We start from the raw sequence: 26,456 nt of genomic DNA on the forward strand, positions 1-26,456 counted from the left end.
AACTATTAAAAGGATGATTTGAAACAGAACTACTAGATTTGCTTAGGTGAAGAGTCTAAAAGTGTTGTCTTTCTCGTATCCTTGTAGATGTGATAATTACTGTAGCTTTTTGCCAGACTAATTGTGTGCAAGATGAATAAAAGTCGAATCAAATTTCTTCAGAAAGAGAGGCAGCAAAAACTCCAAATGAAACAAAAGGTGAAGAAGGGAATTACTGGATCTCATGACCCCAAACAAAAAAAGCAGAAAGAGCTAGTAGAGGCATCACTGAGGAGATGCGGCTGCAGTTTAAACCAGCACTGCTGCTCAAAGAAGCAGCCCTGCTTTCCCCCTCACTTGTCTCTTGACCCATCACTTCCTAGCGCATGTGTTCGCATGGTCTTAAACTGAAACGGGGGGAAGAACAGTTACTAATGCTTTGACAAAGAGTTACATGCTGGCATTAGGCAGCATTGCATTTCATATTACAAAGAAATAAGATGCACCCAAAAAAGCTAAAATTTGGCGAAAAGTGAGTAAAGACCAAGCACTGGGAAAATACTGAGGCTTTGTCCAGGTTCCTTGATGCTGTCAGAAAAGTCATCAACAAAATATGACACCATAAATCCTCTTGAGCAAAGGAAAACATTCTTGGGTCAGTGTTAGTTGTCCAGGTAAAATAGTGCTTTAAATCTTAGGCAATGTTCTCTGCAATATCACCTCACAGCATAAAGGCATTTGAGATGAAGTTGAAGGAAGAGGCAGCTGGATTTTTAGTTCTGAAAATCAAGTCTGACTTCTTCGGATAATTTTCTATGAAGCACTGAATTGCCAAAAATACTTACTGTAAACTTCACAGTTCTCACAGAACATTTGGCTGTCATCTTTGTGATTCATTTCAGATGCTATGGTCTATTAATAAAATAATTTTTTGAAATACAGCACACAAAATAAAGTGTGCCTGGAACAAAGTCTGAATATAGGCAGTGGTATCAAGCAAGGCTACGTTTTCTCTTTGGCATTCTCATTGAGTTTCTTGTGAGGAAAAAAATGTTAGTGTAAGACAACGTAATTCATGAATAACTAAACGGCAGTATGCTGGAGATGTCCAGAGCTGTCTCAGCGTAGTCTAGGTCAGCTGCGTAACAACTCAATTTACATTAATGTAGTGACCACAAGACCGTTTGATTTTGGGGCAGAATTGGTCATCTTAGTCAGCTGTGGATAAGTACCCAACTAAATCCCATGAGGTCCCAGTAAATCAATTCAAGTCTTTATTTAACGATTAATGTGGTTTTTTGTTTTTCTTTGTTTTTTCCCCTCAGTTTGCATACATTAGCATGAGTGTGTGAATCAGTGGAAATATTCAGAAAGAAATAAGTTAATAAAATGACAGGAAAACAACTGTATTCATTTACTGTTTAGAGAGAGTTGTTGAAGTGTCTACCTTAAAGTTACTAAGAAACGAAAATATTTGGTATGATTGTGTGTCCCCCAAAAAGTGTGTGTGTGTGTATGCTGGAGGATGCACAAAATGAACCTACAAGAAGAGTTCTGCTGCTGAACAGTATTCATGGGGGGGAAAATTCTTGTAAAGTTTAACAGCGCATCTGAAATATGACCCAGATGGTGATGGTGGACCTTGTTTGTACATGAAATTTGACAGTATAAGAAGGGACCAAAATCAGAAAAGAATCATGAAGTCTTAATTTTTCTACATATTTTCGGTAATTTCATTTTGGTATTTTGTTTTTGTGCATAGCTTGGACACATAATGCTGATTTTTTTTTTTTCTCTTTGTTGTTGGCCCTGATGACACAGGCACAAAAATTTGTTTTTTTTATCTCATTCATGATCTTTTTTTGTTTTTTAGGCTGTTGAAAATCTCTGTTCTTACAAAGTTTCTGCTACGCTGTACAAACAGCTGCGACAAGTCTGTGAAGATCATGTGAAAGCACAAATCCTTCAATTTAGAGAATATCCTTTTCTTGTGCACAGAAGTGGTTAGAATGGTTAGTTTAAATCATTATTTTTTAAAACAACACTTTTTAAAAATTACACCAGTAATTGCCGGTGCGTTAAAGAGGTTCTTTGTTGACCACTTAACAAATTTTCAAATCAGGCATAAGCAACTGTAGTTATCTGGAGGAATAATTTTTGTGTGCAGATAAGTAGCATGCTAATAACAATTTACTTACCATTTTAATAGGAATGCAAATTTTACACCTAATCTAGAAAATTTCAGTAGCACTATGAGATTTAACAGCAGGTATGGATTTTTATGGCAGATGAGTAGTGGAGATACTTACAGCAGCAATGGTTTAAAAAAAGAAAATCACCGCGGTAGTTTTCAACAACAGTATCTTCTGTAAAAGAATTCTCAAACATAAAGTACAGCTGTTTGACCAGTAATAACTACTGGTCAGCAGCAATGTGTCACGGAGGCATTCAGCAAGCCCGTTAGGTATCTCATGTGTACCTTGGGAGGTTCTTGGGAGAGAGCTCTTAAGTTCAGGAGATCACGTGGCTGTCTTAGGATGCGCAGCAACCTGAAGTTTTATGGTAAATTTCCCCATAGTTTTCTCAAGGTACATTGCTGGGCTTTTCTTATGGTTGAACTGGTCGCAGAAGTGCCTGTAGATCTTCTCTGGACACTTGAGTGTACTCAGCCCTGTTTTCTGAATCCCATTGTGCTTTTCATGCTGAAACAGTTTTTTATGTGACAGTTGTCTTCAGTGTAAATAGCCTAGGGGTTGCACTTGCTCAGGATAAATAGTCTACGCCCACCTGGCTGTCCCTGTGTTCCTTGAGAGTATCTTTGCAAACAGGTGCTGGAGAGTGCCATACCGAACAGATACTACAGTACTTAGGGTGCTAGCAGTGTTTCCTGGGTCTCTGTATGTATTTTATTAGCAGAAAATGATAGGTTAAAATAGAAAGAAGCAAGGGACTGGGGCCCAGCAAGAGCTTTCTTTCTAGGTGAATGCCTTAAATGTGCTTTGGATTGTGGCTCTCAGTTTCTCAGTTCACTGCATTCCCCAGGTAAGTGCCTACACTCATAAAAACAATCAATTTTTTAAAATTTTTTTTCCCCTGTCATCTAGCTAAGTCCCAGCATGGTTTTGGTTTGGTTTTTTTGCGTCCTAGTTAAGGAGTCTGGCTTCTACGTAGCATATAAGAAACAATGGTACATAAATCGGCCTTGTGAATTCACTTTTTATATGGCAGCTGATTTTTTCATTACATTTACTGTGATGCATTTAAAATCACATCTAACTAAAAAGTACATTAGTCAGCACAGTAGTCTCTTCAATGTAACTGATCTCAAAGAACCAAATCTTCGTCTGCTTTACAGCAGTACAGTCAACCAGTTCTTGCATCCCTGGCTTTACAGACTTTAGAAGATCTTCTAAAAAGATGTTTTAAAACTGGAGATTTAAAACTTTGCTTTCCCCCTACCTCTGACAGAACCGGTGGTTTGGAGAGTTGAGAATTTTATATTTTATAGGTATACCACTTTATATCCCAAGGGCATGAGATCAGATTAATCAGGTTTGGCCAGAGGGAGTTGGAGGTGATACTGTGCAGGAAAGGAAGGTAAAGCCACATTTGGATTTACTCATATGATACATTAGAAGTCTGTTATTCATAAATAACAGTCATATCTGTTGTGTAATGAAGAAAACTATAGTTTACTTAGGGAACCTGGAGATATACGTGAAAAGACCAGTATTTGGATTTGTTGAGGATTATTTAGAACGGTAACTGCCTTTAAGAGATTTGGGTGACTCCTGTTGTGCACAGTGTGAACTCACTAAACAAACGAAATAAACCTTTCTATCCCTGTCACCTCAGTTGGTGACAAGATTGTTTTTGACACTGGTGGGATTTCTTGTGTAAATCTATATCAAAGTTATACAGTACAGCCACTAGATGGTATTACTGAAGAGTAGTGAGTGTTATTCCTTGAAAACGTAGGGAGGCCTTTTGGAGAACTGCCAGCCCCTCTGCTGGGCAGAAGCTCTGCAATTAACCATTTATCGCTGGGCAGTCCCAGTAACATTGGAATATCCATGGAGCAGCTTTTCTTAATGGCTGGCAAAGATCAGAATCTGGCCTCAAAAGATATCAGCAAGCTAGTTTTCCTTAATAGGTGCTGTACAGATTCTCTGGATAGTCTTTTATTTTTAAAGAAGATAAATAAATGCTGGCAAGATCATTGCAGACAAATGGTAAGTTGAATATTTTTTCAGAATATGTATCCTTGAGGTGTGAAATCTGGCAAAAAGGAGTTTGTAATGGTTGTATCTTGGGACTGTGTTGCACCTCCTCCTCCCAAGTTTCAGCATTGCTTTTCACTTTCCCCTTTGCTAGCTGGGGGCAGTTTTGTTGTTTAAAACTTACGTTCTGCTGTGCTGACTCTGACTTTCATAGGTTTCATATGAAGTTGGACTATCACTCAGAAATATATTTACACCTGTTTTCTATGGGTGGAAAGAAAAACTAACCAGGCTATGCTGAAATTGTTTGCTGTTTGTAATTTTAAGTAATTGGAGAATCACAATCTTTGCTTTTAGATAGCTCCAAGAGCTAGGTTAATTTGTGACTTCCCACCCACCCCACCAAAGCAGAGATGATTATCCTGACTACAGGGCTAAGAAACAGGAAGATTAAAGAACTGCAACTCTCTCTCTCTTTCTGCCCTTTTTCTTGTCCTCTATCTCCACAAAGAATTATGTTACAGAGAAAAATCCTCTCTCAAAGACACTCTGTAGGAATTGTCCCTTTAAGAATGCATCATTATAATTCTAAATTAGCATTTTACAATGAGTTTTCATTGCATTGTCACTTAGCTTTGGCTACAGATGCCTGAAATGGTAGAATTCCTATTTTCATTCCTTGAATCCACACCCCCCTCCCGCCCCCGTGGGGGATGGGCAGAGGTATGTGATTTTTATCTGAAATAAGAATGGAAAGCATTATGGAAACTATTCAAAACAAATTCAACAGTCTGATGAAAATAGATTTGAAGTTTATTGCCTTGAAAATGTAATTAAACTGGACCTGTGTTTTTATAAAAAGGCTTTTACTATGAACTCAGTTTGCTTTAATTACTTCTGAGCGTTCTTTTTTTATTTTTTCTCCTCAAAGCAGCAACCTGTAGCAAGTGGCTTTCTTGCCCATCTGCTGAGTTAGCACTTGTGGTATTTAAGAAAAAAAGAGTAGGCCTCACTGCTGTTTTACTTCAATATGCTTGGCCAGAAACAGTGTCAGCCTGAGAATTGTTTCACAAGCAATGAAACCTTTTAGGGGAGGAGTAGGTGGACAGCTGGGGATAGAAATCTCGGTAGCTGGCCTGGGGGTGAGTTAGTTACTGACATCCTGAGTTATGCTAAACTGAAAGCTGGGCAGCCTTTTTGTGAGCAAAGTTAAAAATGGATTTTGAATGTGAAAGAGTAATAAGCTAAAAAACCACCTCCTTCTCCCACTTTTTAAATTTAAAAAAGATAATATATTTTTATACCTTCTTTCCCCTGTTAGAATTAATGTATCTCTATTTTTCTCATGAATTTTGGCAGCTAACTTTTATTACAAAAAGATCTGTTGCACAGCTTATTACTGTCTGCTTGAAGCTTCTTTTTTTAAAAAGCAAAAACCATGGCAGCATGCTATTTCAGGGTGTTTACTGAATGTCTTGGTGGTACTGCTTGAATGGCTTATGTATCTCAGTAGCACTAAAACTCATAACAAGCTAATGAAACTATTTAGTTAATGGTTATGAATCTGAAAACTGTCTTGGATGTACTTGATAATACCGTTTAGTAGTATTAACATCAATAAATTACATACGAGTGGCTGTACAAGTCACCACAGAAGTTGAAAATGCATGGATCGGCAATTAAGGTGCATGTCTATGTGATGTAGCTTTTCAGAAGTTGCTTTATAATGTAAAACACCACATGATGGTGAAGAGAAACATTTTCTTTTATATATTTTCAGATCATGATCAGAAGCATTTTCTTATTTTTGGATCGTACATATGTACTTCAGAATTCAATGCTTCCTTCTATATGGTAGGTATCCATGTAAGTATTCCTTGAATCTTTAGAGTTCGAACATGCTATTGTATTTGTAAAGGTTGAAAATAAATTTTTCACGTTATATTTGGCCTGTATAATAGGTGTCTAAAATTTTGCGTTAATTTATGGAAATATATGTGGCAGTGTATGCATGTGTCATTTCCTCCTTTCCCAGGAATATTCATTGTAAAGTGAGGGTAAAAGAAGAAAAAGGCCTGTGAACGTATGCTTAAAAGTCAAGGCATATTTATCACTGTAGTTGTCACAGCCTGGGTGAGGCTGGCTGTGTGGGGAACCTTCTTGGGCTGATGCATCTGCACCTTAACCCTGCGCCAAGTGTTCCTTTGGGTGCTCCTGGTTTTTACAAAATTCAATGCTCAACTTCTTCCTCAGTTGTTTTTTAAATAAGTCAGATACACTGACAAGGTGCAGATTGTCTTTCCAGCACTGGCCTCTTGAGAGTTGAGACCTGTGGCTCGGAGTGTTGAGATGAAAGCCAGCTCCCTTAGGTGTGGCTGTACTTTCAACACACCACAGTCACGTCTTCGGGCATTCTGTTTTTCAGCATCCCTCCTGAGGGGCATTTTATATCATTGCCTGAGCAAACAAACCTAGGCTTTGCCAAAATTTTCTGGTATCAGTACTCCATCTAAAGCAAAAAAAGATGTAGATAAAGTACTGAAGTGAGAGTGTGCCTTTTCCCTGCCTGGCTGGCTTCTCTGCTCTCGGGAGTTCGTTAGGCTGTCTGAGAAACCTGGCATCCTCCTCCCGCCCCTTGCTTGTCCTGTGGACGTCTTTCTTCCCGACCTCTGCAGTAGTTTTTCTCCAACTCTTTGTGTTAGGCTTCCTTTTATTGGATGTCGTTGAAGGGGTCTGTTCATACTTTGTGTCTTTCTTCCTCATACTGGGAAAATTTCCCTTACTGAAATCCTGATTGGAGATAACAAGTTTTACCTAAGGTTCCCCTGTTTTCCTTGGCCAAGACAGTGTTTAATAATTGGCTTCTTCATGGCATAGAGACACCATTCCTCATCCGCTTAGAATGAAACAAGAATCTGATTGTAAGGTCCTAAACATACAGAGAATTCATGCTTTTAAACAAAACTTACAAATTGCACATAGATTGACTGATCCAGGGAATCTTATGTTAAGGTCTATGCTCAGATTTTTTATTATTTTTATAATAGTAATTTTTTTTAATAAACAGAGAATGTTTAGTCTATTATGTGAAATACGCTCAAGCTGGTCACAGTTCTTAGCTGAAGAGTATGCATCTGGTAGCATGTGGCCTGGCATTATGATAATCCTCGTTATACTTTTCTTGGTGGACAGCACCAAAAGAATATATGCACCATTAATACATTCTCTTCCTGTATAATATATATACACTATATATATTTTATATGTATTTATTTTTCTCAAACCGAGATACAGATTTTTGGAAAGAATCGACAGTGTGGTTTATGAATTTTCAATATTCACACAGGGATATGGGGCTAGAGTTATTTAGAAATCATGTCATTAGTGACAAGCAAGTTCAAAACAAGACTATTGATGGAATCCTCCTGCTGATCGAACAAGAACGGAATGGTGAAGCGGTGGACAGAAGTTTGCTGCGAAGCTTGTTGAGCATGCTCTCTGATCTGCAGGTGAGTGCAGCAAACTTTACTAATAACGCCTGCATTTAGAAACGGAGTTTGAACTCTTCTAATTTGTGTGTTGTATAGAAATAATTTTATTCTTCTAGTAAATGTGCTTCAAAATCTAGCTATTAGACTGATAAGGTTGCCTTTTCTTTACCTGATGCACAATCTTTCACTCTGTGTTTGTAAATGAGACCTCTTTGCCTGTTTTTCTTAGCTGATCTAGTGGCCTACAGACTCTTAAGTAATAGGTTTGCAAGTCTTTTAGGATGTGTAATATTTTGTCTGTCTTAATCACTGGTTTTCTAATCCTAGTGCTGGTTAAATGTAGCAACCAAAAAATACCACTTCCATCACTGTGAAAAGGCTTTTTGGAGTCCAGATCCTGGGTCTGTATCACAAAAGCATCACTGCATTGGCAAGGATAGAATGAGATGTACAGTTAAGGCCAACATTTTCAAATATATTAGGTCAATCTGTAACTTACTGGAACTTTCTATTAGCACAGATACTAATGAACGATATAGAATAAAAAAAGTGCTTCTGACGCTGGCATGTGTTGTTTTCTGGTCAACATTACAGCTTTGTGTGATGTGCGATAAAACTTAAGAGCTGTCTTTCATTCTTTCAAACTGTTGAGGTCACTCCGTTCCCAAGTGGTGTACAATGTTAGGAAAACTGGCTGAAGGTTTAAAAAAGAGTTCAAAGAGGAAGACTGCATAGAAGACTTAAATAGTCTGTTTTGGACAGGCAGCTTACCTGCTTTTCTGCCTTTCATATTAACTCTACTGACTTTCATCAATAACTGTCTCTAGTGCTCTAGTGTACCAAAAAACCTCATTATTCTGTTTAAGATAGAAGGCAAACTTCTGTCAAGGATTTTGCAGATCACATAACGTGAAGGTGGGGATCCGATTTGTGTGCTTTTTCCCACTTTTTTTCCCCCCCGTTGTTATTTGCCTTCTCTAACTGCATCAGATTCTTCCAGGTGTTGACTTTTTAACATTATTTTTTAGCAATGTACTCTGCTAAAGATAAACATTCCACTTTATTGGATCCTTCTTACAGAATTGGATTTAGGTCTGCGTTCTCCTTCATTGGCTCAAAAGTGTAGTTTTCTTTTTTCACTAGGGAAGCTAACCTCATCTAATCTGGTTTTTTTATAAACCAGATAGAGATGTGATAATCCTGTAATTTTACTCCAGGGTCTCTGCTTCTCCCTCTTTCAACAGAAGTTAGCTTCTGGAGAAAGATTAATTAATAAAGCAAATCTTATAGTTTCACTAGTTGGATGTATCTTATTACTTTTTTGCCACAGAAGTATCGGTGGGAGTCTTGAGCTCAGGTGGATTGGATGTTACTGCTGTGCTTATGTTTGGGTACTGGTGTTGGTCTGGGTACCTTAAACAGAAGCCTGTCAATTTAGAGGATTTGAGTACTGATGACTGAAACATGCTATTGCTGCACTGGGAAGTGAGCTCTGATCTCAGTCTTTCTAAAACCAGTGGGCAAACAGAGAACTTCTGTGTTAATGTAATGTTATTCTGATACTTCTCATAACTGTGTGTATTCTTGAAATTTTACTTGCCTTCTATGCCTGACAGCCAAAATATGCTACCCTTACTGGCAGCTTAATCTAAGCAACTAAATTAATTTCTTGAGCAGGTTTACAAGGAATCATTTGAACAGAGGTTTCTGGAAGAGACAAATTGCTTATATGCTGCAGAGGGCCAAAGATTAATGCAAGAAAGAGAGGTAGGTGCATGCTGTAGATGATTGCTTTTATGCTAGTTTTGTCTGCTAGCGAGAACTTCTGGTAGTGCCATGGTGTATTAATGCTCAGTGAAATTCACTGGTGCCCAGGTGCGCAAGCATACATTCACAGGTTTTGATGGGGACCACAGTACTGTATCAAAGTATCCAGATTGCCTTGGTGTTTGAAATATATAATTAAGGGTGGAGAAACCCAGTGGCGTTTTGTGTAGCTAAAGTCACACTACCAGAAAGTCATTTCCACATAAAGCTTAAAGGTGTGCCACCAACATTATTTTTGCCCAAGAGCTGTGAAATATCTGCTGGCATCATTCTGCTATGTGCTTAATACCTAAGTAAGCCGTTCACTTTTTTACTCCGTTGTTGCATTTATTTTGTTGTTTTCTTTCTTTTCCTTATTAGTTAAATAGACTTAAGACGTTTTTGTTTTCTGTCCTCTTGAGATAAAATTATGCTCTGCAGTGGGCAGCCTGCAAATGTGGTTATCTCTGAAAATGTGTATCAGAAGCCGAGTTTCATGATGGAATAAAATACAGAAGACTGCCTTTATTAATTCCATTTTAACATTGAGTCACTACGGACATTTTGAAAATGCCTGTTTACATTGCACTGAGGTGAATCCTTGTGTCTAATCCTGCTCCATTCACCTCATTGCCTTGTGTTCCACTGGGACCTGAGGTAAAATGCTTTGACACAGATTTTGAGATCAAGAGTCTTACTGCTTTTATATGCCTAGTGGAAAACTGGAAAAACACAAAAGGAGTAAGGCCCTAACTTATATAGTATATACATGTACATATTTATGCATGTGCACATAATGCATACACATATATGCATATACATGCCTAAGTACCTGCATGTGTATGTGTGTGCATACATGTGCATATATGCACATATGCATAACTGTTTTGACCATTTGAAGCCTGAGTTTCATACCTGTGTTGTGATATGTGCTAAATGCGTTAACTCTCCATAGGGACAGATATTCCACTGGAGAAACTGCCATTGAAATACACAGTTCACACCAACTGAAATCTGCTCCATGATATTTTAAGAGCTAGCTTAGCTCAGAAGGGTCTTCAGAAAAAATTAACTTCCTCTGAAAAATTCTCAGATTTCTGTTTTTCTCTTCCTTTCTTCAGATGCAGTTATAATACTTTTAATATCAAGTAACATGATTAATAAAAATATAAATTATGTAGTACATAACAACATTCTGGTGGAATAGTCTTTTCCATTTTGTATTCTCTTTAAATTTGTCATTTAAAATAATTGTCATGGAACAAGGTTATCTGCCTTTCATACTACCGTAGTTAAACTTGACATTCTCTTGTCTCACTAGGTCCCAGAATATCTTCACCATGTTAATAAACGTTTGGAAGAAGAAGGAGACAGAGTAATAACATATTTAGACCACAGCACACAGTGAGTACATTTTTGTCATTCGTAGCGTAAGTCAAGCATCCATCATAAAACAGTGTGATTATCTGTGGTTGTAGAGAGACAGAGATTATTTCTGCATTGTCTTAAAGATACTATCTTGTTGACAGTGCTTGTGATACAGTTTGGTTTTTCTAAGACTTTATTTTTATCAAAACTGATCTCTTTAGAATGAAAATATACTTTGAGTAAGAGGGGAGAAATTTGTCCAGAAAGATTTATCAGTGTATACTGAAGTTAACAAAACATTCTATAAGAACTCAAATTTGCATTATCAAAGTAGCCACTGATTTTAGCCATTCATGTACTGATAACAAAATTAACCACAGATCCCTTGAGGGAAATAAGGACTCATTAGGCAAAAAAAGAAAAGAACAGGTTAAATTATGGCATAGGATAGAGGACATGAACATCAGTCATGAGCAGTCCAGGATGTGAACTTACAGTAGATCAGCTTTGGTACAGCTGCTGTCAATTTATTGTGCAAGGTAGCTTGTCCTTTATTCACTCAGGTGTTGAGTAATAGTGTGTGTTTTGCTGGAGTAAGACTATGCATTCAGGAGGTACTGCAGAGTCACTGACATGCTATAAATCCATACATAATTTGTTCTGCAGTAAGCTGTTGCTTTTTTTAAAAAAAAAAAAATGAAGAACATAACAGTTAATAAAGAACATAACAATTTTATTTTATTTTTTAGTTTTCTGGTTGATGTATTGGCATTTCATTGAGTGTTGGTAACTGAATAAAAATTTCACTTATTTTCTTCAGGCATATTTTATATATATACTCACACAGACATACGTTGCATGTCATGGTACATATTTGAACTTGAATCTTTTTCCTGTAAATGCTGATTGCAGTGTGACTAACTTTTTCTGGCAAAATGAGTCACATTAAAATATATGGAACTACTTCTATGTATAAAGTTAAAGCGTAGATGTATTTATTTGTGGTTTAAGTTAAAAAATAGGTTGATATAATTGTCTTTTCAGTCTAGATATACATCAAGTCCTTGTTCTGAATCTCGTCCTTAGCTAAAGGCTTAGAAACCTACTTTTAGAAGGCTTTGCACTAATTTCCTTTCTTTGCATTAAGAAACAGCAGCTCTTAAAATTAGTACCCTTGAGTTGTCCTCAGGTTATACTGTCTCTCCAGGTGTGCATGAAAAGAGCAGGAAGGATGTTAAATTTAGTTACTGGGTTTTCCATCTTGAGATTAAAATGATACTTCCAGGACAAAACCGTCATGGGAAACACCATTCAAAATGCTTCAAACCAGGTTTGTGTTGCACACTGAGAGTGTGTTGTTGCAGCCCATAGAGGGGTTTATTCAGCCCATCAGTACATACCTCTTTCTGGACAGCTGACCAGAATAAGCATGTCTGCTGCTTGGATGACAGAGGTAGGTGACTTTGAGGCTGTACAGAAGGTACCTTCAGGCTCATTCATCAGCTAGCAGTCAAGATAAATACTCATTCTGTCTGCCTGCTTGTTAGTAAATAGTGTTCTGCCTCTCAGTCTCAAGCAGACGAATTGTCCTTACTTCTCCTGTAGGCAGAATAGGTCTTCCGGGGCAAAGGATGGTATTTTATACAATCTTGACTACTTCTGCTGTTGGAGACAGTCAGCAGCTGTAGATAGCAGTAGTTGAAAGTTTCAGGCAATATGGAAGTGACCGTAAAAATAGCCATATGTGTTAAGACCAAGGGTCTGTCTAACTGGTATTTCATGTTTGCTTACAACAACTGAAGGGAAGGAATAGAGTAAGTATATGTGATGCCCTGATACTCTCCTAGTATCTGCCTGTTTTCAGCTCAGGGTATTTTCTGAACCTGGTGTGGTTTGTCTGTTTGGATTTCTTTCAAATACTTGCACTGTCTCACTGGGATTCACATAAGCTTTTCCATCTGTGCCAGCCTTTGGCAGAGTGTTCCACCAGTGCACTAGCCACTGCACGATAAATTGCCTCCTTTTGTTTAAGTCTGGCTCCCAGTACCATCACTGATGACCCCAGTTCTTGTATTGGAAGGGAGAGTGATCAGTCAGTTCTTTTCCACCTTTTCCCTGCCTGTCAATGCACTGTATCCCTGCTAAGTCATCTCTTTCCCTGAAGGAAGAGTCCTAACACATGCAGTTGTTTCTCTTGTAGCTGCTGCTGCGTATGTTGATCATCCCTGTTCCCTTCTCTGAACCTTTCCAAATTCTAACTTAATCTTTTTGAGTTGAAGGGACTAAAACTGTGTATTGTATGGAAGGTCAGGCAAATCATTGGCGGGGTGTTTCAGGAAAGGTGGTGTTTTAGCAAAGGTAGGGACATAAAGTGGATGTTGCTACGTAAAAGGCTTCCATCAATCCAAGTCGAGCACCACTCTTCTAGAAAATCTAAATTAAGGGTCTGAGAACCAGTTTTATAAAACTTAACTCAGAAAGAAATTGTTGGTCTTTCGTTGTCACATTGTAAACAGTGGTAGAATTTTAAACGTTGAAATGAATTATCCCTTTGCACATCAGGCATTTCTTTCTTCTTTTAGGCTATAAAAGATGTAAAGGAAAACTTGCCATTATTTTTCAGCACTGTCTAAAGTGAATGTATTTTACTACTAGTATATTTCATTACTAGTAAAAAGTAGGGAAAATGTTTTGCAAATTTGAGTATTGTGGTTCTAGCTCAATTTATGCTTATGTAGGTGCATAACACAATTAGATAAAAAGTCTGAGTTTTGAACATCACCAGCATGTATTGTGTTGTTTTGGAGTTCAAACCCTTGGAGGTTTTTGTTTTGTTTTGTTTGCTTGTTTGTTTCCAAGAAAACATCAATTTGACTTTTTTCCAGAAACATTTTTGTATTGATTTTTGGTATCTAAGCTTCTTCCTTCTGCTGTGTAAGAACTTGCTGTTCAGTATTCAAACCTGTATTTATTTATTTTTAATCACATACATGGTTTATTGTATTCTTTCTTGACTTACATCACATGTGACATTTTTGACTTAATTTGTAGCCTCCATTTTAAGTAGAAAATTGTTGGGGGCTTTTTTTGTCTTATAACGTAAGTTATTCACAAATACACAGTGACAGGAGGCAACTCCCATATACTCTAATACTTCTAATATACTTCTCTTACCTTATTTAGGAAACCACTGATTGCTTGTGTGGAGAAACAGCTACTAGGAGAACACTTGTCAGCTATTTTGCAAAAAGGTATTTTTTAAAAATTAACGTAATCTCTGATAAGCAACAGATTCTCTTGCTCTGCAATGACTATAAACTCCACAGCTTTTGTTTAAGGAGGTGTATTAGCCATGGGAAAGACTTCCACAGGCACAAAAAGCCAACTGTATGACTGTTACCCCCACTGTGACAAGTAAATTGTATATGTGGAAACAAATGTCTAAAATATAATTCCATATTTGTAAAGGTTGCTAAACCCCCTAAATCTCCTTTGACTTGCAGCAGTGGGCTTAGGAATTAAACCTTTGGAATTGCTTATTTCCTAGAATTATATAAACTTCTAAATGAGAGCTGCAGTTACTGTCGTAGCTTCTTTTATGTGATAATCACGCAGCTCAAGTACAATAGCTTCACATATTCTTGTGATTGTATAGTGCAAGAATCATGCATTCTTGTAACTGACAACATTTCAATGCAATGAACTTTCATTTGCTTTTATCTGTATTTTACCTTTTGTCTGGCAATTTCAGATAAGAGCTGCAGTCTACTTAGGAAGTCCTTATTCAGACATCAGTGTCTTCAAATCACCATTTCTTCATTCCTCTTAACTTTTTTCACTGAATTTCTGGGTTTGGTTAGTATTCCCTGATCTTTTAATACTTTAAATGAGCCTTTCCTTTTCTTGCAGTAGCCGTATTTTAGGTTTTAGATCTTCTAGCAAATTGTCCTTACATCTTTGTTTCCTTTACTGCTGCAAAACAGATGTCCCTGATAGTCTGGTATCTTCGAGCTCCATCACGTCCATGTTTTTTAATACTTTCAGGTTGTTACACATACCCCTTTCACTTCTTGGTTTGTCGCCTTTAAAGATAGACATATGCTCACAGTTTTCTCTGAACTACTCTGGGAATAGGTTATTTCACTGTTTTTGGTACATTTATAAAAATAAGTGTGGTCACTCCATCTTAGCTATTCTTAAGCTTATCATAAACAGAAGGTAAGAATAATTAATTTTTGTTGATACAAATCAGTTTTGCTTGCTCTTTAATTCAAGTATTATTTTTAAGTAACTTTTCCAGTGACATATTTATCAGTTGGTTTAACCAGAAGGTATGTTGTCTGGTTTCAGCCTGAACTTTTTCTTGGTTTATAACATATGTGTACCATCCATGTAAATATGGAGAGATTTGTACATTTTTCTAGTTACTATGTTTTAGGACTGTAGTATTGTTGGATCAGCTTTTGCATTCTATGTCTGCACTTCAAAAAAACCCAGAAAAATAAAGTAAGTCTACCCTCACTTGCTTGCATAACTTTCTGCATTCATGTGATCCAGGGCACATTGTATTTTGCTTATAACATCCTAGTATTCCGTGCAATTAGAACAAGATACTGCCTTTTGTAGGTTTTGTTCCTTAGAAGAAGGCATGTGACATAGTCAGTTTGATACGGGGGGTGGGGGGGGAAGCTTATAGATGCAGGGTATGTATAAGAAACTTTTTTTTCTTGTATTATTACGACTGCCATTGACTAGATATTGGTGGCTTTTTTCATTGTGAGTATAATAAATTATTCCAAGGCTGTGGTAGTGCTTTCTGGAAGCTGTGTGAAGCCTTGTCTCAGAGGACTTCCCTGTATGTCTTTTTCATTTGGCAAGTATGTGACAAAATAATTATTTCAGTCACACAGCTCATATGCCAGAGGAACAGGGAAGGTTAAACTTTCTAATCCAGGTTATAACAAAGCAGGTAGTGTATTGGTGTCTTTAAACGAATAGGAGGTGATGCTTGGATGTGATGGAATGGGTATTTCTTAATTCCCTGTTCAGTGCCAAAAGAACACCAGTCACATGTATTCAAGACTTTGTAATCTGTTGTCTTACGTACTTTTAAAGTATGTCCATTCTTCTGATATCTCAAAAGTTTAGGTATATCTCAAAGTTTAGAAAATCTCAAAATATCATGCAAATGTTTACCTGACATAATTCTTGAGCATTGGTTGCCTTTCTGAACATGTAAGTTATAATATACAGTGAAAGTATTTTTAAGATGAAGAATATAGTAGAAATAGGATAATTCAGTAGTGATTGAAAATTCTTTGTTATCTAATACCATTTAAAAATTGGAATTAATGAAGTATATTTTGTGAAGTAGGACAGTTGTACAGTGTCAGCTACACTGATGATATGAATTGTCAATCTGTGTAAAATCAAGCTTTCTGGATTTTAAAAAATGCCATAAATCTTTGATGCTACCCTCCCATATTACGAAAGCCTCTGTCACCAACACCAGACAATATATTTCTGATTACACTGGGAGTATATTCATCATATTCTCAAATGTAAAAATGTGTATGTAGTTGTTAATGCTTCATGTTTTGCCTTGAGCTTCACTTCTCCATTCATTAGTCCAAAGCTTAGTCTCATGTAGGGCAAATTGGTAAAGGCAAAAGTTGCTTGGAAGGAATTTGTAGTCTTGAGTTACTCTATCCGTATGAGCACAGACAATTCATAGCAAGTTCTTAATATGAAAAGATGGCTCACCACACTCCACAGAAAATATCTTGCAAAGTATTTATCTTTACTTTAAATTTGGGACAGTTTGCTTAGCTTACTGTTTTCTGACATTCTTTAGAGGTTCTGTGATGTGTCTTGGTAAAACGGTACTCTTCAAATCAAGCACTGTTCATAAATTTTCTGCAAAAGGCTTGCAGTCAACACCTTGTTGGAAAAGTACTTCAGTTTAAATAGTTTTAAAATACTATACCATATATAATTTCATCCAGTTTAAACAAGGGAACATGTTAACAAGCATATCACTTGCTTGCAGAAATTTAGTCTTAAAAGGTTAATACTTTTTAAGCACACTGGGGGGTCTTGTCTTTTGATGTATTTCATAGATATTTTTTCTAATACATTTCTAACTGTATTTATTCAACTGTGTTCAAATTTGCTCTTTCTTCTAACTTTATTTGTTTAGGACTTGATAACCTGCTCGATGAAAATAGAATATCAGATTTGACCCAGACATACCAGCTGTTCAGCCGGGTAAAAGGTGGGCAGCAGATACTTTTGCAACATTGGAGTGAATACATCAAGGTATTTCAAAGATCTCTCACTCATGTCAAAATTTATGCTGTCATCATATCTTTCTTCTGTCAAAAACAAGAATAATATCATGTAGGCGTATGCATCAAAATTCTTTTTTAAGCAAATATGGGGAGGGATGTTAATGTTTCTCCCCCAATAACAGTCATATGATGAGAAACAGCAACACCTAAGTTTTGGTTTTAAATTTCTGCTTGGAAAATGCTTTCCTTACAGGTTTGAACATTATACAAGAAGTTATTGTGGTTTGCTTTGCTTTTAAATAGAGCCACATGCAGATGTGTTTAGAGTATGCTGGATTATACTACATGTTGTGTTTTGCTACAAATACACTCAACTATTTACATATCTGCAAAATCAGTGGAACATCAGAATGTAGCTATTCTACTGCAGGTTAGCAGTGCTACATGTAACCAACCTACAGCAATGCTAATGAATGTTTAAGCTAGTTTGAACGCAATACTCCTCTTGAAAATAATCCATCATCAAAGTCGTATTTAGATGCTTCAGGTTCGTTTTGCTAGGCGTAATATGCATGTAGTACACTGCCCCAGAGAATTTGCACTCTAGTGCTCCTGCAAGATGAAAGCAGTAAAGCTTCACAGAAGATATTTCTCTCCAGAGTTGGTAATTCCCAATGTGGTAGTTCTCTTCTGAATTGCCTATGTGTTCATCAACCTTCAGGACTAAATGCACAACATCAGTTCATTTCAGAGGTGCCTTTTCTGCGCACCCATGGCTTGAGTTCTGCATGGCGCATCAGTGCCCAGCCCAGACATTTGCCCCAGAAGTGAGGTGGAGTTTGCACCACAGCATGTCATCTAGTGTCCCCATATGCAGTCTGTGGATCCACAGGCAGCTGGGCCAATTGAACAGCTTGCCATGGCTGAGAAGGAGTATCTTTCTTCTTCCTTGCTCCCAGATCATGCTCCTGACGATCCTTGTGCTGCCTGCCATTCCATAGACTCTTTTGTGATCTGTTTTAACACAGTACCTGGGCAAGGTCAGTTTTCTGCCAGGTTTAGTGAGCTAAGGAGGCTCACAGAAAAGTCCTGGTGCTGGCGCAAGGAAAGAAGCAAGAATTCAGGACAGGTAGGAAAATAAGGGAAGAAGGAGCAAAACCTCTCCTTTCACAGCAGCAAGTTCTTAAGTTGGTTTTTCATACCTTGTGTCTTGCAGAATCAGACCTTTTATGGCTTGGTTTTTAAGAAATTGTTTTTACAGACTGAAAAAGTTAGCAACCGTTTTCTGTAGTGTCAGTAAATCTCCTCCTGTCAAACATTCTGTATGACAGAATGCATTAAAGTGAGGCTTCAAGAACTTAACTTTTATCTTGTGAGCCAGTGTAAGAAAAAGCACAGAGAATGTGCCAAATTACTGGGCTGAAGGTCTGTGCTCTACTGTAGTCATCTCTTTATGATTTCAGAGGTGCCACTTAGCTTTCTGTATCTTGCTATTTGTAGAATGGGGGTATTGCCCTGCAATTTATGAACATAACTGGTAGAGATGTGAGATGGCCAAATGCGGTGTTAATGAAGGGGAAATTGTATGTAAGACATGATGGACTAGAGGATCTTCAGAGGTCCCTTCCAACCCAAACCATTCTGTGATTCTGTGATACACATATTGCATCTGAGGACCTTGGGCAGCCTTGTGTTTGTCTTGCTTCACTCTGAGATGTTACTTGAGAAAGATCTCAATGAAAGATCACAGTGGATAATTAGATACTGAAGTGGAAATTCTGAACTTTGGGAGGGATTTCCCCATCTCTCTTTGACTGTTGTGGCTAACATACTTCAGTTGATGAAAATACACCAGTTTAATACTGTCCTGCTGTTACTGTGCAGATGTTCCTCTTTCTCACCTTGGAAAACTGGTCATTCTGTGTAGGGTGCTGATCAGTGTTACTATGTAATTGTAAACTGTCTGATAGGTTAAAATCCTCCCTTACGGGATATTTTGTTTCACTAGCCAAGTGGTATTGTATCTCTAAGATAATAAATGTAGGAACAAGAAAAGAAAGTCAAGTCTGTGGCTGCTTCTTGCAAATGGGCAAGTTTTGTTTTATTGCAAGTCAGCTAGGTTTTTTTTTTTCTTTTAAGCCTTTGCAGAAAGTTGAGTGATGGAGTGATGAGTAGTGGTTGAGTTTTTGGACCTGTTCCATCAATAGAGCTCTCTAGTGGATTTAAGAAAAACTGTGCAAAGTTTCCCATTACACTTAACATTTCTGAGGCAGATTCCATATAATTTCTTTTACATGAATCATATATTTCTGTATCTAACTGCAAATGTGCACATCATACAGTCATGTCTGCTGTGGTTTTTTTTTAAGCTTTTGTCTTAAATGTATATAATCTTTAAATCAAACGCTAATGTTTGAAATCCATTAACGTGTGTCTGGGTTTTTATTTTAAATTGCAATGCATCTCATTTTTTGAAAACTTGAAGTCACATAAGTAGCTCTGTAAAAAAAAAAAAATTATTCTTTCTAATGATAAATTTTATAAGGGTGAATGTGTCTGTTGGGGGAGATAGGTAGCGCTCTAAAGTATTTTACTATCAAAAGTGTTTGTTTTACAGAACTTTGGGACAACAATAGTGGTTAATCCTGAAAAGGACAAGGATATGGTGCAAGAGCTACTAGATTTTAAGGATAAAGTGGACCATATCATAGAAGTGTGCTTTCAGAAAAATGAAAAATTTATAAACTTGATGAAGGAGTCCTTTGAAACATTTATCAACAAGAGACCAAATAAGCCTGCAGAATTGATAGGTACACAAATATTTTTCTGTAAAATATTTCAAAAATCTATAGAAAGCATGGTAAGATAATGCTGCTGAGTGTGCTAGTGCAATAGCGATGCAGTACGCATTTCTGCTTTAGGAGACTTGTTTTTGGGATATGAGGCAAAAGTTAACCTGGGAGCGCTGTGGGTTCAAAAAGCTTGGGTGTGCTGTTAGGCATGCACGCAGCATCCTGACGGAGCATGCCAACTTCTGCTGTCCCTGCGCTCTGCTTCCTGCACGGTGCCTGGTGCTAACAACTGCTCAGAGAGCGTAATGCTGATGCTACGAGTGGAGTGAATGGTTAGGGGGAAGAGTAGCTGTGGCAAAAAAAAGGGAACTGTTTTTAATTGCGGTAGTAGAGGAGTTCTTCGGATGTTACGGGTCTCTCAGAAAGGACTAAGTACAGACCACCTATCTGCCTTGAAGGCTTGAAGTTGGGACAACAATTTTAAAGCCTTCAGATACAAGGAGTTTTAATAGAGAAAAGAATTTTATTACCTTGAAGGTGGAACTAGTGCTCATCAAGGGGAAAAATAATAAAAGCATCTTAAAAATACTATTATTGGGTTTATCCCTGATCTGGCAAAAGCTGTTCTGACTGTTTTGCCTGCAGCAAAACTGAAGCTGTGGCATTTTACACTGGGAGAGAATCCCGCTCCTTGGTTTTTTGTTTTCCCTCTGTATGTTCTTTTGCCTTTATTCAACTTATTTTGTGGTTTCCTTCTAAAACCAGCTTTATGTAGGACAAATTGCACAACCTAGTGATACAGGTTAAAGCCATGATAGGGGCTGCTGTCATTTATGGATTGTGGTGTTTCAGCTGCTGCAAAGGTTTCCTTCTTATGCAGAAGGTTGTATAAGGATACTAATGTGGCTTAATAAATACTTAGCTAAACTCATGGCTTAACCTTATTTCTGGCATTCTGAAGCTACTAACTTGAAAGCATTGCTTCTGTTTAAATTTTGGTATGCTCCTAGTAAGGAGCATGAGGGACATGGTAAAGGTCTACAAAAATACAGTCCTCTTTGTGTTGTTTGTTTCTGTTTCTCATAAAATACACTCATATGCATTGTACACTTTCAAAACATTGTCTTTCAACAGGTAGTGTGCTTGCTATAACATAAAATGTGGGAATTTCGAATGAATTAATTTTAATGATTATACCGTATTCATTTTTTTTCTTGGATGGTTCCTTTTTGTGATATTTTTCCATTATGGCAGTAGTACAGTAGGGCTCTATCATTCCACTGAACATAGGGATGGGGAAAGGGAAAATAGAAAATTTAATACTTATCCTGTAATATTTAACATATAGTCATATTTCAAGTGGGAGACGCTTAAGTTGGTTATTCTAGTTTTGTTTTTTTTAAAGCTGTTAAACTGTTTTATTTATTTGTAGCAAAATATGTGGATTCCAAGTTAAGAGCTGGTAATAAAGAAGCAACAGATGAAGAGCTGGAAAGGATCCTTGACAAAATCATGATCATATTTAGATTCATTCATGGTAAGAAGTATCGGTTCAGAGTTGATGCAATTAAAACTGTGTTCCTTGCTGTTAGCAGAACTGCATTCCTCTGAATGGAAGAGATCTTTTTTAGCATGAGTTTCTACTCGACTTGGTCTTAAATTCATGTTGCCTTACATCTGAAGGAGCACAATAAATACATCAGGGAGGACAAACTTGTTCTATGGAGACTGGCAAGTTACAGACCTTTTACAGTCTATGAGTGGAGACCTAGGAGTTAGAGCTGTTGGTGGAAGTTTTTTTCACGTAGATTAACCATATCTGTAACCACAACCTCTCCTCTAATGACAGGGAACAGAAAGGTTAGTACAGATTTTTCTCTTCCCTGCCCACCTCAGTATGTCGTAGCTGTAAAGTCCATGAAAACCCCGCAACTAATGACTTGTCTCTTCTCATTGTGGCTGAGAATGAACACAGAGGAGGGCTTAGAATGAGGGGAGAAAATGTTATTGCTGTGTTTTACTGCCTTTGAAATGCACTCCCTAATGTATGTCCCTATCTGAGCAAAAACCCTTGAATGTGTTAGGAGAATTTCTTTTTTTTGCTAGGTTGGATATCAGAAAAAATATGTGGTTGAGTCCAATAGAGATGCATGGTCACTGTTTTGAGGGAAGTGGAACATGTGTCCTGGGCTGGGGTGGAATAAGCAGGAACTAACCAATTCTGTATTAGTTTGTTCTGAGATCTGTGGGGTTCTTTCCCCATAAAATCCAAAACAAGTACAATATTGTACTTGGAAAGCGACAAGAAGCCAGTCATAAAGTAGTATCACTTGCATCATAATTTTTGTCAAATGCGAAGGGTATTGGATGCAGTTGGTGTATAAAGAGTATCACTGGCAACTTGTCAGCCTAAGAGATTAATTTCTGTTAATCTGAAACTTTGACCAACTCTTTTTCTCTTAATGTTTGTTGTAGTACTAAGCTAAAAGTGTGAATTTATTTTGAGCTATCTAGTGCATAAGTCCTTTTAAGAGCAGATGATAACTAGTAGTTAGGTTCTGGGCATTTGACTTCTCGATAGTATCTTGATGCTGTTTCATGAAACAGCACTTTACCAGAGGGTGGGATGGAGAAGTAAGAGTATCAGCAGAATCACTATATTGGAAGGTGTTTGCAAGGAATTAGAAGGGGCTACTGTAGGCAGTGCAAATTGTGCCTTGAGTTACAGTTAATTTCTTCCTCTTAAAAGTGATTGCACTGTCAATAGAAAAGAATTGTGGAAGCTCTGGTTTAAGGTGTTGAAAGTTCATGGGTGCTTGTATGACTTCTTTATTTCAAAAGGCTATTGGCAAACCAAGTGAGAAGACTTCTGTCAATTTTTCTTCACCTTAGGCTTTTAAAGATTATTTCTTTAATATGTAGGAACCCTTTTCTTTTTTTAATTTTAATAAATTAGACCATTGGAGGGAGAATGTTCTTCTGGACCCCAGAATAATTTCATGTGATTTGTAGCTGATCCAATGGGAAATACAAGGCAGCCCATGTTCCTGCAAAAAATAGAAGTAAAAATTTTGCAAAATACGTTAGGAAAATAATAAAAATATAAAAAGAACAAGTTGTCTACATGTTTTTTTCGCTGTTGCGTAGTGAATATTGTTCTGCTGATCAACACATCATGAGAAGGCTTGTGTCACAAACCTGAAGTGCAATGATGCAAATGGAATGTACGATTTCAGTTGTATTTTATTTTTGTTTCAATTTCCGTACAGGTAAAGATGTGTTTGAGGCGTTTTATAAGAAAGACTTGGCCAAAAGACTTCTGGTTGGGAAAAGTGCATCAGTAGATGCTGAGAAGTCCATGTTGTCAAAGCTTAAACATGGTAGGTGCCTTCAGATGTGTTAAATTTTTATTACTTTTTGGCATGTAAATTGGAAAACTTATTTTCTCATGCTTTAAGAAGTGACAAGCCAGATGTTAAGTAATAGCTGAGCATATCACAGCTTTCATTGTGCTCAGCGAGAACTGTTGGGCTGACCTCTTAGATATGTGACTGGTTCATTTAATGTACCTTGAGAGGAGCAAAATCCTTAAAACATATACCTAGTTGTGGGTGCTCTGAACCCTCACACATTTGGCTCAGCTGTCTGAGGTTAAACCTTTATTGCTTGTTCTGTGCTTCTTTGTAATCGTGGGATCTTTGCTTTAATTCGTGTGACAGAATGTGGCGCTGCTTTTACCAGCAAACTGGAGGGCATGTTCAAGGACATGGAACTGTCAAAAGATGTCATGGTTCAGTTTAAGCAGGTACATTTAGCTTGTGTTCGTGTGCTAAATTTTGAGTAGTGATGGGGAAGCGCTTCATGGTATTATACCCTGGATTAAGATAAAATAAAATTAAACCGCTTTTGAGCAGGTCCTGGTCATAGTAACAGAGTTTGTACTTCTATTTATAGAACAGACTTTATTTATTGTATATCTATTCAGAGATAGTCTTATTTTACAATTTATTTGTTTCCTTTTTAAGTAAATTAGAATCTAAAGACCACATAGTAATTTTGTTGTCTAACATACTTTAAAGTCCATATCCCTTCATTCTGTAAACTGTTGCTGCTCTGATGAATTCTTTGTGAATGACCCACACCAGAGAAACTCCCTGAAGGCTGTAAGTGCACAGAAATCATGTATGTCTCAGCCCCAAAGCTTCCAACCTGCTAGTGACCGAGGGAATGCAGGATACTGGGATAGAGATCTGATCCAGGACACCTGCTCATGTAATAAAATACTCTAGTGACTTTTCTGTCCCAGACTTTGCAGCCTGGCTTGATTGATGCTATACTCAAATCATAAGACAATGTATTGTCTAACAGACATGTGGAAGTCCCAGAGGATCCTTTTGATCTTATAGTTCTTGCCCTGGCATCTGATCAAAAGCTTTTCTTTTGCTTTATTTGTGTGTGATTAAAGTTCCTTTGACCGTAACACCCTGTAAAGACAGTGGTCTAGGATACTTCAAGCCATGTTGTACTTTTCTTTTTACTTCCAGCCACTTGCTGTGTTTTGAAACTGGGGACGGGTGCAATAAATAGTCATGAAATTCAAAATCTTCGTAGAGCATGTCTAACCAAGGATATGGCCTGTAGAAATTTTTCATTGTTCTACCAACGTTAAATTTCTAATTTAAGTATATGTGTTTTCTAATTTAGCATGCATCAGTATATTTGAATGATTTTTATTGGTTTTGGTCTCTTGTATTTTAGTATATGCAGAACCAAAATGACCCAGGAAATATAGACCTGACAGTAAATATATTAACTATGGGATATTGGCCAACTTATACACCTATGGAAGTCCACTTAAATTCAGAGGTTAGTGTTTGAATTCTCCTTCTAAATGCACTTTATGGAGTGGAATCATAATCACTATCATAGGGTGAGCTAATGCCTTCATTTAATGTTTTTTCTGCTAGATATTTAAGAGGTTTATCTCATTTTAAAGATTCCAAAATTGCAAAAAAGAAAATGTAGTGAACGAAATCCCCTTTTTTTGCAGTAATTGTTTAACTTAGTATGTTTTTTTCACCTTTATTATAATAATAATAGTAATAATATAAAATTAGTATTAAAATAAAATCAGTGTCCTATTTAACATTGCAGTCAAGCACTTAAAAGTTTAAAACTGGACAGTTCTCCTTAATTTAGTCAATCTTTAACTACATTGGTTAGGCATTTTGATCTAGCCAACAGTTATGTTACTGCATGTTCTTTTTTTACGCAAGATCCTTCCTCTGTTCCCTGCAATGTGTCTTACAGAACTAGCCCCTGCACTTAAATGGCATTTGCCTGAAAAAAGATTGCTTCCAACTTGAGAGATTTTTGCAGAGCTCCTATCAGCATTGATTTAAGTTAAAATATGTATTTGGCGTCCCGTTTTCTGTAAAACCTTGCTTGATCTGAACAAGCACTTCAGAGACGAAAGGTGTTAGCAATGTTCGCATTTAGTTCAGAAGCTGTGGAAGCTTTTGTGCTTTTGCTTCTGTGGTGTCTTTTGCTCCATAGCAGACTACTTTGGAAGGACCCAACCTGAGCAACACATCATGAAAACGGAGGGGTAAAAACCCCTTGGAAATAAGAGGGTATAAAGTACTGGAATCAGACTTGAATCTGTATAGGACAAACTAAAGAAAGAATTTGGGAGCAGACAGTAATAGTCAGTGTATAGGTGTGAGATGTATGCTTTTTGTCCTGTGACTTCTTGGTCAGATGCAAAGTCCGGGACAAAAATAGTATCTATTTTAGAGGTTTAAAACCCTTTATGAGTGTGTGTGGGTGTGTTTACTTTTATTATTAAAAAACCCCAACAAACAACAAACACACACCACCACTCCCCCCTGCCCCCCAAAAAAAAACCCCAGTCAAACCCCAAAAAACCACCAAACAGGGAAACTGAAAGCTATACTTCAATTGAGGCTTTTGTTTGTGCACAGTAGTACCGGTGTACGTGAGAGCAGAATTTCGCTCTTTGGGCTTAGTTTCTCACACAAACATTTACTATGAAGCATTGTTGAGAAGAACCAGAGATTACATATGTGAAATCATTTGGCATCGCTGCACTGCTATAATACTAATAAATTTTTTTACTTCTTTGCTTTACAGATGATAAAGCTTCAAGAGGTATTTAAAACCTTTTACCTGGGAAAACACAGTGGTCGAAAGCTTCAGTGGCAGACCACTTTGGGGCATGCTGTCCTGAAGGCGGAATTTAAGGAAGTAAGTTTACTTGTTTTATGCTTAGCCTGTTGGGATAAAATTCAAGTCAATTATTTGGAATCTAGTCATGCATTGTATTTTTTTATGATGGTAGTAACATTTTGTGGAGGAACAATCACAATTCAATACTGTTACTTTGTATAGAAAGTAGGCTTTTTATAATTAAACTGAAATACTACCTAGCTCACGGACGACAACAGTGTCTTACCTTTTGGTAACATTTGTATTTGTTTGATAGCAACT

The 26,456-nt window shown here is 37.2% G+C and overlaps 1 protein-coding gene across 2 annotated transcripts in view; it reads left to right on the forward strand.

The window, feature by feature from the left end:
* Positions 1 to 26,456, forward strand: part of CUL4A (cullin 4A) — a 37,516-nt gene that overhangs the window by 3,689 nt on the left and 7,371 nt on the right. For both annotated transcript variants that reach the window (XM_059827005.1, XM_059827012.1), the window contains exons 3-16: positions 1,853 to 1,956; positions 4,142 to 4,211; positions 5,980 to 6,053; positions 7,546 to 7,708; positions 9,368 to 9,457; positions 10,818 to 10,900; positions 14,048 to 14,115; positions 17,064 to 17,182; positions 19,772 to 19,964; positions 21,379 to 21,483; positions 23,216 to 23,326; positions 23,666 to 23,751; positions 24,705 to 24,812; positions 26,100 to 26,213. In XM_059827005.1, the coding sequence (XP_059682988.1) occupies positions 1,853 to 1,956; positions 4,142 to 4,211; positions 5,980 to 6,053; positions 7,546 to 7,708; positions 9,368 to 9,457; positions 10,818 to 10,900; positions 14,048 to 14,115; positions 17,064 to 17,182; positions 19,772 to 19,964; positions 21,379 to 21,483; positions 23,216 to 23,326; positions 23,666 to 23,751; positions 24,705 to 24,812; positions 26,100 to 26,213 (1,488 nt within the window). The remainder of the gene's footprint in view (positions 1 to 1,852; positions 1,957 to 4,141; positions 4,212 to 5,979; positions 6,054 to 7,545; positions 7,709 to 9,367; positions 9,458 to 10,817; positions 10,901 to 14,047; positions 14,116 to 17,063; positions 17,183 to 19,771; positions 19,965 to 21,378; positions 21,484 to 23,215; positions 23,327 to 23,665; positions 23,752 to 24,704; positions 24,813 to 26,099; positions 26,214 to 26,456) is intronic.

This window comes from Gavia stellata, chromosome 1 (genome assembly GCF_030936135.1).
Source record: "Gavia stellata isolate bGavSte3 chromosome 1, bGavSte3.hap2, whole genome shotgun sequence".
Lineage (NCBI taxonomy): Eukaryota > Metazoa > Chordata > Aves > Gaviiformes > Gaviidae > Gavia > Gavia stellata.